Source organism: Notothenia rossii (genome assembly GCF_949606895.1).
Source record: "Notothenia rossii genome assembly, chromosome: 1".
NCBI lineage: Eukaryota > Metazoa > Chordata > Actinopteri > Perciformes > Nototheniidae > Notothenia > Notothenia rossii.
Window position 1 is genome coordinate 4487779 of NC_136912.1, and position 16278 is coordinate 4504056.

Below are 16278 nucleotides of genomic sequence, written 5' to 3' on the forward strand. Positions count from 1 at the left end.
GCTGTGATGGTTATATACCTACAGAACAACTAAATGTAACTCTCTGAAATGTGAATAATGGAACTGGTAAAAAGAAAGACAAAGAACGTAGGGGAAATGACCGTACCCACACAAAGGGAAATGCACTTGACAGGCTCTTGGAAATGTTTTTTATCAGTGAAATACAGCTCTCTACTGAAACCTAGTGGCAGCAGGATGAAACTGCAACTAGATAAGCTGCCAGATGTTCCTATGCAATATCAATTTGTTTTTCAATAGCAAACATGTATAGTTGTACTTAATTAAAGAATGTTAATAGTAATATAAAAAATTATCCAAAAATGTAAAGAATGTAAATGGCAATTATTTGTGACCAGTAAAATATAATACGTAATATTTACAGTTTTTCGACACAAAGAGATGGCAGTGGGAAGCCAACTGTTGCGGCTAAACCTACCTTTTAGTTTTTTAAGCAAATATCATGTTACACAAGTGTTATTTACAATATAATGCATTATGTCTAGAAATACTTTCCACTAGGGCTACTTGGGATTACTGCAGTGAGCCTTTTTCTTTTTTAAATAATGTAATAAAAAACACTTTATATTCCATATGTAATCCAGCTGACCCAATCAGAGTATAATACATTTGCTCAGCAATGTTGAACGTATACATGTAGGTTTCTCTAAGATATATAATTGTTTCTATGACACATTCTTGGTGAAGCACATCCTATATTTAAAACAAATCTTAATTAACCTGGAAATTACAGATTTTAATGTAAAATAATTACGAAAATATAAGAAAAGCAACGCCTGCTGTGTTCATCTGGATTTGTTGATCATGCTGTAAAATGCAGCTGGATCCTCTCCAGGGTCCTTCCCTCTGGTCCTGAGAGATAAATGATGTATTTATTAATAATAATATTGATGCTAAAGTAATGAATTGATTGAGTTATGTAACTTTAATCTTGTAATGAGGGTAATGTTCCTGTGTGAGGATCTGCTCACCTCGGGGCAGCACTGCTGAACTTGACGGCAGCGTACTCCGGGACTTCCTGTTGCTCCGTGTGTCTGAGGGGCTCATCTGCTCTCATGTTGGAGTAAATAGGGTCTTCCCGGTTGTTGGAGAAGTGAACGCTGGCATACTGAAGGTCCTCCTGCTGCTCCGGCTGATCAGGTACACACTGCAGGGAGGAAAACAAATGAATCCACGCATGTTTACATTAATAGGTTTTCATTTACAGAGGAATGGACCCAGGACAGAAAAGGCCAAAGCAACAGCAGCTGTGGTAATGATGGGAACATATCCCTGCTTCATCAACGTGATGCTTTATGACAGAAAAGATTAAAGGATAAAAGAAAGGAAAACTTCTGGATGAACTTGAAATGTACTCACGTCTAAGAGGAGAATCAAAGAGATTGAGATAGAAATTAACTTTTTATAGAAGGATGTAAAAAGAGCAGCAAGAGGTCCTTCTATGTCAGATCAGTTTTCTATAAGAACTTAAAGACCATGAAATACTCCTCATTATAAATTGAGTGTAATATGTTTTATTTTGTACTAGATTAATTACATAAGTATCTATTCTCACCTCTTCCCTGTTGTCCGCTCTCTCTTCAGGCTCAGACGAGTCTCTAGAAGCCCTCTTTCTTCTGGTTAGGAGAGTTTATGAAGAAAAAGAAGATCAAATGTTGGCACCATACGAACAGACTTTTAATGATTTAACAAACAATGATTAAGATGATCAGATCTGCTCACCTGATCCACAGGAAGACAGAGAGAGAAATGACAGCCAGGAGAACAACAGGGATTGATACAAAAGAGAGCTTCCATGATCCTGAGAAACAGAGATCAACAGAGAACAGACAGTTAATACAGCTGTGTTTCTCATATATGGATACAAGGACCCCTAGGGGCACTTTGGAGTATTACAGGGGGGGTGTAATATAATAGATAATAATATAATATAATTGGAGGGATGAAACCCTCTTGAATGGTCACACTTGCAGAGCACACAGCACACAGTGACATCTGTTCTCTGCTCTTAACCCATCCTAGTACTAGGAGCAGTGTAACACTATATTTTCAAACATCCTATTCCCAAAGAACGTATATTATAATTAGTTTTAAAAGTAATGTTAATAAAAAAAGACTTGTCCAATGTTCAAGAAGCTGAAACAAATGTAAATACATTCATGATATTGTTAGTTTTGTGATGAACGGGTGATTATACTCCATTCATTATTTCCTTCTCAATACCGATGGAATATCTCTCAGCCTGAGGGAACTTGCACTCGGCATAAGCTTCACAAAACAGACACAACTCTCACTCTGAGTGCAAAGGGAATGACTGCACCCAGAGGCGCGGGAAGGTATTTTGAGTGGGGGTGCTGAGGTGGTGGACTCCAGTGAACACTATTACGGGCACTATAGAGCACGCACAAAAAAACTCCCCACACGCAAACACACAGTAAACCCGCGACTGTTACAATGAAGGCTCGATAATCAGCTCACGGCATATAGGCAGGGGTAAAGTGCTATTTTTTACGACTGGGGAGCGGACCTCACCTCCTCTAGGGGGGTCCGGGGGGATGCTCCGCCGGGAAGATTTTTTTTAAATATTGAAGTTAAAAGCATCAATCTGGTGCACTTTGAGAGCAACATTAAGAGATCTATGGATACATCTCTCAACACCCAGATGAAACACAACTTTAAGCAGATGTTCTTTTTCTTTATGGATATTTTACAAATCACTCCCCTTTCCAACTGTATTCTTGTTTTACTGCCATATAGTATTTCATAATTGTTTTTCCTCTATTCTCTTATTTTTTTTATAACTATAATGATCATATGAAGGTGTGCCGCGGAAATAATCTTTTGAATAATTTTTGACCAAACCGTTTGAGACCCATTGAGATAACTTCGACTAAAGTTAACTATCTAAACACTCAGAGAGTCCTTTAGCTCACCTGAGCCTCTCAGTCTGAGAGGAGTGCTCTCCTCCAGCTTGTTGTGGAACAAACAGCTCCGTATGTCCGTTAGTGCAGCTAGCTAACCAGATGCTAACAACACGGTCCCTGCTGCTGGCACCGGTCCCTCTCTCTCTCCCCCTCTCTCACACACACTAAATGCGCTATTTCCGCACACATACAGAGCCGCGAGCTTGAATGACACAAGCACACTTTTATTTCCATCCAACTCTCTGATTGGTCCGGTGTCTTGCCTCTGTTGCATTCACTGAACACGGGAAATTACAGTCCTGCCGTCCTTTCTACTGTCTTGATGAGGTTCAGGTAAAGCACGGTTAATGTATTATATTATTGAGGTAGAATTGTCGGGGGCTACAGAAAAAACATTCGGGGCAGGCCAAAATATCATTTTACCAACAATGTGGAATTTATTGGCTTCATATTACACAGATTATGCACAGCGGGAGCAGCAATAACCGTCAAATAATAATTCAGACAGGGGAGCTCCGCACCCCCTGCCTGCCGCTAGGGGGTGCTGCAGCGCCCTCAGCACCCCCCTTCCGACGCCCATGACTGCACCCTATACTGAATCTGGACCCTCAGGACAATTATTTCCATATGTAAAAAAAAGAAAACAATCCCTATCCCGAACCGGAAAGGTACATTTGAACATGCACTCCTTTTTCAGCCTCCTACCAGACAATGTGACTGAAAACAAACAAGCTGATAAGTGTGTGGTTTTAGATGAATGCATAAAACTTACCTGCCACAACAATCAGATGAAAGGTGGAGTTACTACGTCCTAACTTGTTCTGGGCTCCACAGTAATAACTCCCACTGTGTTCAGCTCTGAAGTCAGTGATGGTGAAGATCTGTCCTGAAGCTTTTGGAGAGTCTTCATCCTCCTTGTACCAGGTGTAGTTAGCTGCTGGGTTAGCATCACTGCTACAGGTCTGAGTCACTGAACTGCCCTCCTCTATCTCAGCAGAGGGTCTCACTGACACAGAGGGGAGCTTTGGAGCGTCTGTGGGAGACACTGAAGGCGAGTAGATGATCCTGATCTGGTCCCCTGCACCTTGAGATCTGAATAAAAGGTACAAATATAAAAAAAAAGATCAATCATGTTAATGTATAGAAATTAAAATAAAACGGTAAATGTTTTAAGAGGACATTTTCAGATACCTGTGACGGACAACGTGACTGGAGGACCCCAGTATGCATCTTGGTTTGTTATGATCCTGAACATGTACTCAGCTGAGTCGAACAACAATCTATTTAGACTATGTTCCTAATCCCAATTAAAGCTGTTCTGTTAATGTGGTACCATGTCAATGTAGATATACATTACCTGGCATAGAGAGAAGGAAGACCATAAACCCTCCTGCTGTTAAGCTCATAGCTGCCCCTCTCGTCTCCGTGTGGCTTCAGTGACAGTAGAAAAGAGGATGGATGTACACAAGAAACAATTGACACTTACTTTAAAAGGAAGTTCTCTCGGACCGTTACGCCCCTCTGTGGGCTTGAAGGTATACAAAGATCTAAACAGGTGTGTAAAACACCACTTCCTTTTCCTCACATTATTAATATACACTGTTTGTTGTTTTGCACCAAGGGCTTTGTGGTGAACCTGAATCCTCCACACCTCACCACCTCTCGAATGCTGGGGATGAATGTGTTCTTGTCTTCCTTTATTGTAAATGCTGGCTCCATTCAGAATATGAGACAATGCTCTTTAAACTTCTGTGAAACTGCCTCGACACTATGACCTGAAAGACACATGTATTAATAATGACTGAACAAAGTCATGATGAATGAATTCATTAGTGCTTATCTGAGGTTTTACATTTTAATTGTCAATATTTCAGAAATCCACGTGTGAAATCAGACGACACTACAGCCTGCAGCACAAACTGAAGCTTAGCCACAAGTATGTCCGGAAGGGAAGAGCAGGACAGTGGCTGTGCTGTGGACACACACTTCATTCCCTCACACACTTCATTCACACACTTCACTCACACACTTAATTCCCTCACACACTTCATTCACACACACACTTCATTCACACACTTCACTCACTCACACACTTAATTCCCTCACACACTTCATTCACACACTTCACTCACTCACACACTTCTCTCACTCACACACTTCACACACTCACACATTTCATTCCCTCACACACTTCACTCACTCACACACTTCTCTCACTCACACACTTCTCTCACTCACACACTTCACTCACTCACTCACTCACTCACTCACACACTTCACTCACTCACACACTTCTCTCACTCACACACTTCACACACTCACACACTTCACTCACTCACACACTTCATTCCCTCACACACTTCACTCACTCACACACTTAATTCCCTCACACACTTCATTCGCACACTTCACTCACTCACACACTTCTCTCACTCACACACTTCACACACTCACACATTTCATTCCCTCACACACTTCACTCACTCACACACTTCTCTCACTCACACTTCACACACTCACACACACACTTCACTCACTCACACACTTCTTTCACTCACTCACTTCTCTCATTCACACACTTCACTCACTCACACACTTCATTCCCTCACACACTTCACTCACTGACACACTTCTCTCACTCACACACTCACACACTTCACTCACTCACTCACTCACACACTTCACTCACTCACACACTTCTCTCACTCACACACTTCACTCACTCACTTCTCTCATTCACACACTTCACTCACTCACACACTTCATTCCCTCACACACTTCATTCACACACTTCACTCACACACTTCACTCACACACTTCACTCACTCACACACTTCTCTCACTCACACACTTCTCTCACTCACACACACACTTCTCTCACACACACTTCTCTCACTCAGTGTGACAGTCTGGCTTCACTGTGTTCACCTTCTAATGTATCCTGACAAAAACTGCACTTTCATCACTGCAGCTTCATTAGTTTTTACTGTTTCCACTGTTTTTACAATCAAACAAATGCACTTTGATATTTTGACATCAACATTTATTGCATTAGACATGAGCTGTTAACATTTCAAACACATTATGATATTTAAACCAATCAAACCAAATCAATACAGAAGAGAAAAAGAAACATGCTTTCAGAGCATAACAGAACAGGTATTAACAGCAAAGCGAGATACACAATTATAATGAGCTCTGATGATAAAAACCGTAACACTAAAAAAACATAATATCACATAACATGTTGATAATGGAGCTGGTTAATAAAACATGATGGCCAACAAAGCATGTGTGTTAAAATACTGAACACAAAGATAGTTATATACCCACCAGTTCTATGAAATGGTTTTCTATTGGTGAAAAATACATCTTTACTAAAACCTAGTGGCAGCAGAATGAAACTGCACCAAGATCAGCTAATGCATATTCCTCTCCAACACCCAATGTGCTTTCCAATAACAACACGTTTTATTGGGTGGGTTTTAATCCATACATCCATCATGTTCAATATGTTACTTTAGCGGAATAACATTTTATTTTACTTTTTGAAAGATATTAATATGTGACATTTTAAAGGACACCTATTATGCCAAATCCACTTTTTCATGTCTCTTCTACATCAACATGTGTCCCCTCTTCTCCATGTCTCTTCAACATCAACATGTGTCCGCTCTTCTTCATGTCTCTTCTACATCAACATGTGTCCCCTCTTCTCCATGTCTCTTCTACATCAACATGTGTCCCCTCTTCTCCATGTCTCTTCTACATCAACATGTGTCCCCTCTTCTTCATGTCTCTTCTACATCAACATGTGTCCCCACTTCTTCATGTCTCTTCTACATCAACATGTGTCCCCTCTTCTTCATGTCTATTCTACATCAACATGTGTCCCCTCTTCTTCATGTCTCTTCTACATCAACATGTGTCCCCTCTTCTTCATGTCTCTTCTACATCAACATGTGTCCCCTCTTCTTCATGTCTCTTCTACATCAACATGTGTCCGCTCTTCTCCATGTCTCTTCTACATCAACATGTGTCCCCTCTTCTTCATGTCTCTTCTACATCAACATGTGTCCCCTCTGTGGAAAGAGACTCTGAAAGCTTCAGGAACAAAGATTCTCTCTCTTTTTGATCCATTTCTATAAAAACCTGTCTGAAAATGAGCTGATCAGATTTTGGCCACTTTATGATGTCATAACGATTTGTTGGCTTATGTAACCATTAGCCAATCAGCAACCAAGGTAACCCCCCCCCCCCCCCTTATCACCTGAATCTCCTCCTAGAGCACCATTGAGACGTGTTTTGTATATATCTGAGACCTATAATATATTGATGAAAAACAGTATGATAGGGGACCTTTAAGGCATTTAATCCAATAGTAGTTGGGACATTTCTGATAAAAGGTCAAGTAAGCCTCAAAATCATTTATATTTTGGAAGATGAATAAAAGAGTGAATAAATGTTATATGAAGTAATTAGAGAAATGTAGAAAGGTAATTGTTTTTTATCATTAAAATTTAGCTCTATGCTAATATCTCCAGTTTCCCAATAAATAAAATGCTGGCAGTGGGAAGCTAGTTAGGGATCACATCCTTTGTTGTACAGAAAGCTACTACTTTACAATTGGGGAAAAAGGAATGCTAACCAGTTAAATTAACAATTTGATGCATTAAATACATTTGCTACTACAGCTGTCTAAGTAAGAGTAAAAAAAGCTAAGCTGAACACTTTTGAATTAATACATATTATGTTTCTTTAAGATACATAATTGTCTCATGGCACATTTTTGGAGAGGCCGATCCTGTGAAATATATTTTAAAGATCAATATTGACCAGCGTAATTTACTCATTGTCAATTAAAACAGAAGTATCAGACTTCAATGCAAAGCCTGCTGGGTTCAGTGGGCTTTGGTGATCACGCTGTACAATTCAGCTGGGTCCTCTGGTCTGCTCCTGAGAAATACATGATAATATCTCTCAGTGGCAATAGGCATACAAAATCCATTGATATATTTCAAAGTAATGTCATTTTCATCTTGTAATGAGGGTGATGTTCCTGTGTGAGGATCTGCTCACCTCGGGGCACGACTGTTGAACTTGATGGCAGCGTACTCCGGGACTTCCTGTGGCTCCGTGTGTCCGAGGTGTTGACCTGCTCTCATGTTGGAGTAAAGAGGTTCTGCTTGGTTGTTGGAAAAGTGGACGGTGGCATACTAGAAAATAAAAAAATACTTTTTATGTGGAGGTGACTTGTAGGACTTCCAAGGACATCTTTCAATGCATAAAACAAATTATTGAAAAAGAAAAACAGCAAATCCTGAACCAAACACAAACAGGGCAAACATAAAAAGAAATATATTTAAGAACAAACACAAGGGGGACAGGGTCAGCAGTATTTCATCACAGCGTACAGAATGGTTGGTGATAAGTGGGGATGGTTAGATAATCAACTGAGGATGAGTGGAAGGAGCAGGAGGGGGTATACTCATGTGAAAGAGGTCAGTGAGATGGTTGGTGGGGAGGCTGTGGAGGGCTTTGTAGGTGAGCAGAAGGTTGTATTAGTCAATGTTGGTATTGAAGAGGGAGCCAGTGTAGCTGCTTGAGAAGGGGGATGATGTGGTCAGAGCACTCTGTGCGGGTAATGATCCGAGTTCTGAATGATTTGGAGCTTGTGGAAGAGATTGGTGGACAGACCGGAGAGGGAACCCTTGCAATAGTCAATACAGGATGTGACAAATGCATGGACTAAGACTTAATCTAGAGAGGGATGGAGGGAGTCTGGAAATGTTGTGTAGGTGGAAGAATGAAGTCTGGGTGATGTTTCTTAAGGTAGGTGCAGAAGAGAGGGTGGTTCTAAGGTGACACCAAGGCTTTTGACTTGACTGGAGAAAGATACAGAGAAGCAATCAATGATTAGGTTAGGGCAGTGGTTCTCAAACGTTTTCTTTCAGGACCCCCTTGTGGAGAAAAAAGAAAGTCGGGCCCCCCCCCTACACAAATAGTCACGTAATGGGCCAAGTTAACATTTATTAAAATACATCAATATGAGCGTGAGCATTTCTTTAAAAACAATAAGAAAAATCACTTTGCTAGAGCAGTGATGATAAAAAAATGCTCCATAAGTCTGCGTAATACTAAAAAAAAAAATACTTAATACAATTGTGTAATCCCTTTGCTAGAACAATAAGTTATAACACTTAGTTCTAAACACAGAGACCCAGGCTTACTTGTACTGTAGCATATTATTTTCAAGTTAATAATTTTTAAAATTAAATAAAAATGATGATCTTTTTTTTTGTCATAACAATATTTCCTCCTGGTCTCTTGCCCCCCCCCCCCCCCCCCCCCTGTCATGCCTCTGCACCCCCCACTTTGAGAAAGACTGGGTTAGGGGGAGTGAAGGTTTGTGGCATGGAGAGGTTGGCATAGCAGTGAAAGTGGACATCGTGGTGAAGGAGGTAGATGATGAACAAGAGTGGACCCAGTACTGACACCTGGAGGACAACTCGTGAAACAGCAGAGCACCCTGACCTGTGACTGCTCATTTGGACATATTGTTGTCTGACATTGGGATCAGCTGTACATGTTAATGTTATTTGGTTTATAGTTTTTCAAAGGATTGCAGCCAGGACATAAAACTCAAATGTGGTTTGATGGAAGAATTATCCCTGCTTCATCAACATCATGCTGTATGACAGAAAAGATTAAGGACGTTTCAAGACAGTATCAATAGAACAGATTTGTTAGAACTAGACAGTATTTGTTATAATAATATTCTCACCTCTTCTGTGTGTTCCGGTCTCTCTTCAGGCTCAGCAGAGTCCCTGGAAGCCCTCTTTTTTCTGGTTACAAAAAAGTCATAAAGTTCTAACAAACACGTTTTCAATTATTTAACAAACAGTAGCCGCGTTCACACCGGAGTACTTTTCCCACAAAGGTTCATGAGAACTTAGTTCATCAGGACTCTTTAGTTCTTATGAACTAAGTACAGATCGCGTTCACACCGGAATAATAATAATAAATCCCTGGGGGTGGATTAGGCAAATGAAGCCGCTGACGTCACTTCTTCTTCTTCTGCTTTGGGTTTACTGGCAGGCCGCAAACAACTTCACGGCGTATACTGCCGCCGGAAGTCGCCGGCCGGAAGTCCCCGGAGTGGCTTCAGTAGAAGCTGCTGGGACTCCCAGCAGCTTCTACTGAAGCCTTCCGAGTAAATCGCCAGAACGCCGACACCTCCTCATCTCCACTGCTCCTATGTTTTATTTTGTGTTGCCATAAATTGGTCTCTGCGTTTCTGCGCTGGGCTAATGCTAATAATGCTAATGCGAGGATAATAAAATGGTGGCTTCACAACACTTTTTTTGAGTTTTACAGGGCGTGGTTTGCAATCCGCCCAGCCAATTAGAAATATAGCTCTTTTCTCACAAGAAATTCGCACGGAAAAGGGGGTGAAAACGTTCTCATGAACTAATTTTAGTTCCGGCTCTTTTTGGTGTGAACGCGACATTTCGGAACTATATCGGAACTAAAGTGGGAAAAGTACTCCCGTGTGAACGCGGCTAATGATTAAGTTGAACAGATCTGCTCACCTGATCCACAGGAAGACAGAGAGAGATATGACAGCCAGGAGAACAACAGGGATTGTTACCAAAGCTAGTAGATTCTGTGATCCTGAGAAACAGTGATCAACAGAGAACAGACAGTTAATACAGCAGTGTTTCTCTAATGGGGATACTTTTTACTACGTGAATACTGTTTTTCCTTCCATTTGAGTCTCTTGGTGCTCCCAGAGCAGCTGGACAGCTAACCAGCCCAGTAAGTTTAGGGTTTGTCTCCAAACTTTCTCCTCCTCAGTTTTGCCCAAAAAGTCCCTAATGTGCCCTTAATCATCAACTTAATTTTGAATACAAATACCTGCATTACTGAGGTCTTATCAGTTTTAGGCCCACTGGTGGTCCAGGTCTAATTCCATTCCCACATCCACACTCTGCAGCTTTGGGGACAGAGCCTTCTCAGTGGCAGCTCCTAGGCTCTGGAATTCCCTCCCCCAAGGTCTTCATGACTCTGAGTCCCTCACAGTCTTTCAGTCCCGCCTCAAAACACATCTTTTCAACTCTGTCTACCCATAAGCCCCCCCCCCCCCCCTCTCAATCAACTTCCTCTTGACTGCCTTTCTTTGTTTATTTTATTTTACTATAGGCTACTTACTTGTTTGCCTGTCCTTGTTTGTCTACCCTCCCTCATACTGTAAAGTATCTTTGAGTTGTGAAAAGCGCTATATAAATAAAATGCATTATTAATATGATTAATAATTAAAAGGACGGTATCGTCTGCAAACTGTGAAATTAACATCTAACGTCCCAATAAATGGGCACTGCACAGACCTTGGATTCACCTTACTGTTCTGTTCTTATGTAGGCAAGAAGAACCCTTTATTCATATTGGGTGTGCTTGACTTAACTTAACAAAACTCTCACTTTAAGTATTGAGGGAAAAACTGAACAACAAACTGCAGCAGTAACCCAACAATTTGTCGAAACACAAGAGATAAGAGATGCTATTTATTTCTATTTTGAGATGTTTCTATTTTAGAATTGTTTATTTCTACTCTTTGTATCTGTTATTATGTTATGCTGCTGCAACAACAAAAAATCCCAAATTGGGATTAATAAAGTTCATCTTATTTTATAATTAAAATCTATGAGCCATTTTGTATGTAACAGAAAGAAAACGTTCCTACATCAACGATGAAAACTGCTACTTTCTCCTGCCTGATATGTGACTGAAAACAAACAAGCTGATAAGTGTGTGGTTTTAGATTAAGCCATAAAACATACCTGCCACAACACTCAGATGAAAGGTGGAGTTACTACGTCCTAACTTGTTCTGGGCTCCACAGGAATAACTCCCACTGTGTTCAGCTCTGAATTCAGTGATGGTGAAGATCTGTCCTGAAGCTTTTGGAGAGTCTTCATCCTCCTTGTACCAGGTGTAGTTAGCTGCTGGGTTAGCATCACTGCTACAGGTCAGAGTCACTGAACTGCCCTCCTCTATCTCAGCAGAGGGACTCACTGACACAGAGGGAAGCTTTTGAGAGTCTGGAAAAAGGATATGGAAATAAAAAGTATTTCAAATATTAAAACATGTTATCACAAATGATTGCCTTCAATATTTTTTAAATTATTTATATATTGTGATATAGTTCCTTGTGTTGGATTCCTGGAAACTGGCAGCCAATAACAAATCTTTATTTATCTTTTCTACATCAATGACCCCACACATTCTTCTCCTTTTATTACAAGGCTTAGTTGATAACTCGATTCTGATTGGTGAATTTGGACATTTCAGAGGCTGCTAATACTCGCTAACAGAACGCTGCTAAGGATAACATGACCGTTGTTAAGGAGGATCAAGGGACTATGTGCAGTCATATCAATCCGCAGAAAGAAGTCCGGTTGATTTAACGTCAGCCGTGGACAGCAAACATTTAGTACTTTTTTAATCTTCATATTTATATTGGTTGAGAGCACTGGGCAGTTTAAAAGACACTGTGAACAGTGACTTGGACATATTTTGTAAACACTTGTAACACTTAACATGTTTGGCTTATTGCAAGCTAATGTTCTTGTAGGACACTTGCTGTTTGTATCTTTATGTTTGTCTGCACTTATTGTTAGTCGCTTGTATGAAATGAAATGTATGTAATGAACTTCAGAAGACCTCTGTGACTCCAGTATGTCTGCATTTGTCAGTGTATTGTAATGTCAGTGTGTATTTATGAGTAAACTCACACACTGCAGGAGAGGGGAAGTCTTCATGTCCTTCCAAAGCACAAGAGATGTTGTCTCTGGGATGAAACAAGCCTTTATAAGAAGATATCACCGTTGCTTTGATTTTCTTTCCGTTGTTGAACCAGACGTAGTTCAGAGAACCAGCTGGACTGCAGCTGCTGTGACACTTCAGCTCAGCCTCAGTAGAATAGTTGTAGACCTTTGCTCTGATCACCTGCACCTGGAGAGCTGGACGTTAGAACAAGAAACAATAGTAAAGCAAAAGGTCTTTTTGTATAGATGTGCATACACATTCACACCACTGTGTATTGCTATTTGGAAATAAAGAGCCACATTAACTCTTCATCCAATAGTCATTACACAAACATCTACTTTTCCAGTATTTGTAGGTGTTCTGTGTATTTGATTGATTGTATTGAAGCTCTAACAAAGAAATTGAAACGTTGTTTTTCAACTTCTTCCCGTAAAAGGTTGGTCTCTGGATTATTCCTGTCCCAGCTGGACTACGGTGATGCAATCTATTTGCCTTTCCCACTGGTTTGGCCAAACTTGACCCACTCTACCATGCTGCACTGCGATATATATATATCAAATGCACCCTATAGGACTCATCATTGCACTCTGTATAGCCTAACTGGATATTCCTCACTTATATGCGTAGGATTCAGCATTGGTTTGTATAAAGCCATCTTAGGTAAGCTTCCACTGCACATATGGGCCAGATTTGCTCCAGTTTGTGAATCTTACAACCTCAGATCCAGGGCCTGGATACGGGTCCAGGTTCCTGCCGTGCGGACTGAGGCTGGAAAAAGGAGTATTTTTTTATGTTGGTCCTTGTTCTTGGAATGACCTTCAATCACGCCTCAAACTGAGGGCACTTGTCCCTATAGCAAGTTTTAAATTGAAGTTGTCTGAGGTCCTTACCACCAGCTGCTCTTGCAGTAATAAGTAGTTCACCTTTCTTAATGTCCTAATGTGCTCAATGTAGGGACGGCTTTTCTTCTTTTGTTTACTTAGTTGTGTTCTCTGTATTTTATATGTCTGTGTTATGTGTAAGAACGTGTGACGTTGCTGCCTTCTTGGCCAGGTCAGCATTGTAAATGAGATTTTATCTTAATGCTTTTATCTGGTTAAATAAATAAAAATCTAAATAAAATGTACATCAGTGTGTGTTGATCAGTACCTGTGACAGTCAGAGTGGTTCCAGGTAAATCACTCCTCCATTCAAAGCTTGGTGTTTTGAATTTGAAGAGATACTGAGCTGAATCTGAGTCTCTCAGGTCAGAGACCCTCAGAGTGGAGCGTCCTCTCTCTGTCTCAAGGATCTGAACACGACCTGCATACTGGGAGTCTTCACTAAGGTCCTCAGGTTGAGAGGGATTCTGTCCCTGATGACTACGCTCAGGACTGAACCAGAACTTAGAATTAACATCATCTTCAAAGCTGCTGTACGTGCAGGAAATGTCCACTGATGATCCTTTGGGGGCACAGATGCTTCTCTCAGTGTAAGCCACTCTGTTGCAGGTTTGACCTCTGAAACCTGAACAAATAAAAACATATTTTTTTTCTATCTTTCAGCAATAATTTGAACAGGAGTAGAAAATGACCAATAGAGTTCAATATAAAACACCACTAGATGTTTATGTGTTGATAGAAGTCTTTGGAGTAAACTCACACACTGGAGGAGAGGGAAAGTCCTCATGTCCCTTCAAAGCACAGGAATAACTGTCTGTATTGTTCGGGTTGTCTATATAATAAGATGTTTCTCCCTGGATTCTTTGTCCGTTCTTGTACCAGATGTAGGAAGGATCAGAAGATCGATAACTAATGTTTTCACAATACAGCCAGTCTGCATCTGATGTGACCTGGAGATCTGGATTTATGAAGGAACAGGAATTGTATTGAAGACAAAAACTATCAAAACACATGCATATTATTATTATATTCAAGACATTAATAAATAATTAACATATTATTGAGAAATGTTACCTCTGACGGACAAAGTGACTCCAGGTGAACCACTATATCTTCCTCCTGCTTGGTTTGTTTCGATCCTGAACCTGTACTCAGCTGAGTCTCTCTCTCTCAGGTCTATGATTCTCAGAGTGCAGATGTTGTTTTCACAGAGATTCTCTACACGACCTGCATACTCTGAGTCTGTGGTCAGATCTACAGGTTCACCACCTTTCTGTTTAAACCAGAATGTTTTATTAACTGTGTTAACACTGCCTCTCCATGTAGATGGGTATGTGTAGCTGCAGCTTATCTCCACTGTTGATCCTGTCACTGCACAGATCTTAGTAGAAGAGTAAGTCACTCCCCAGCCATCCTGACCCTGAACCACTGAAACACAGAGCACACCAGAAACTAGAATCAAAGTTTATCTGTAAAATGTTGAGAAATTGCCTGATCAGCACTTTCAACAAAGAATGTAAAAATAAACATTTTACAGACTTTACTGGGATAGAGCAGAAAAACACATGTGAATTCCTTCTTAGGCACTTTGAAACCAATGATACTCTTTGACTTTGTTTCTTAATCAAACCAGGTAGAACAGAAGTCTACGTAAAAAGTGTATGGTCAGTTTGACTCAAGATTGGAAAATGCCTTCATATAAATGAACAGTGAATGATTAGCGATCACATTAATTAGAATAGTGTGAGATTCTCTGAACAGTTTCCTCTCTGTTCGCTCTGTGGTCAGGTTGCTGCTGAGGTAAGTGTGAACAATAACAATAAATGCAGAACACGGAGGTGTGAGCAGCTTCTGTCGGATATACAGATAAGAAAAAGAAGAAGACCGATTTTAACTCAGGGCGTGGGAATATAACTCTGAGGTCAGAGAGGAGAGAAGGAACTAGAAGGGTTTGGTGCAGAGGTGTGGCGACATAAGAGAAGTTGTGCCAGTATGAAATGACTAGTGAGAAAATATCCCTCTAAAACACTAACATTTTTATGAAAATGAAAAACATTTTTTTAAACAGGGTCATCTTAAAAACACAACATGGCAAAGTGTTATAACATGGAGAGGAGGGAACAGTTATGAATGAACAAGATGCTCGGTTTGAAGCGTGTGAGAGTAATAAGCACACAATTACTTTTGTGAGCAAATAACGTTGACCAACACAGGAAAGATATTTTTACAAATATCCATAACATGTAAAAAAACTACTAAAACTTGGTAACATCTAAGTGTTTCATCAAAGCTACACAAAAAACACATTTTGAATATTTCTGGAAAGTTTGCATTTCATCCAACCCTGATCCACTTATTCCCACATGTGACCTGGTTTTACGAGTCCCACATTTCCCAGAATCCCCTCTGTTCATGTGATGAATGTAAGTGTAGATGTACAGTACCTGACACAGAGAGCAGGAAGACAACTAATCCACTCGCTGCTGCAGTTAGACTCATAGCTGCTCCTCTCATCTCTGTGAGACTATAAAACATGTCAGATTAAATAATGTTCACAGGAGGTATACAGAATCATTACATCAATAAACTGTTTCTACTCACAGTGAAGGAGGAACCATGTGTTCAAA

The 16278-nt window shown here is 40.4% G+C and overlaps 1 protein-coding gene across 1 annotated transcript in view; it reads right to left on the reverse strand.

Moving 5' to 3' along the window:
- The window catches only part of LOC307036429 (B-cell receptor CD22-like), a 32983-nt gene extending 17976 nt beyond the window's left edge, over positions 1-15007 (reverse strand). Inside the window, exons 1-3 of the mRNA XM_079676755.1 lie at positions 14412-15007; positions 13920-14276; positions 12737-12964 (exon numbers count right to left, since the gene is read on the reverse strand). Coding sequence (XP_079532881.1) covers positions 12737-12964; positions 13920-14276; positions 14412-14664 — 838 coding nt within the window. The 5' untranslated portion in view covers positions 14665-15007. The remainder of the gene's footprint in view (positions 1-12736; positions 12965-13919; positions 14277-14411) is intronic.
- Positions 15008-16278: the final 1271 nt, after the last annotated feature.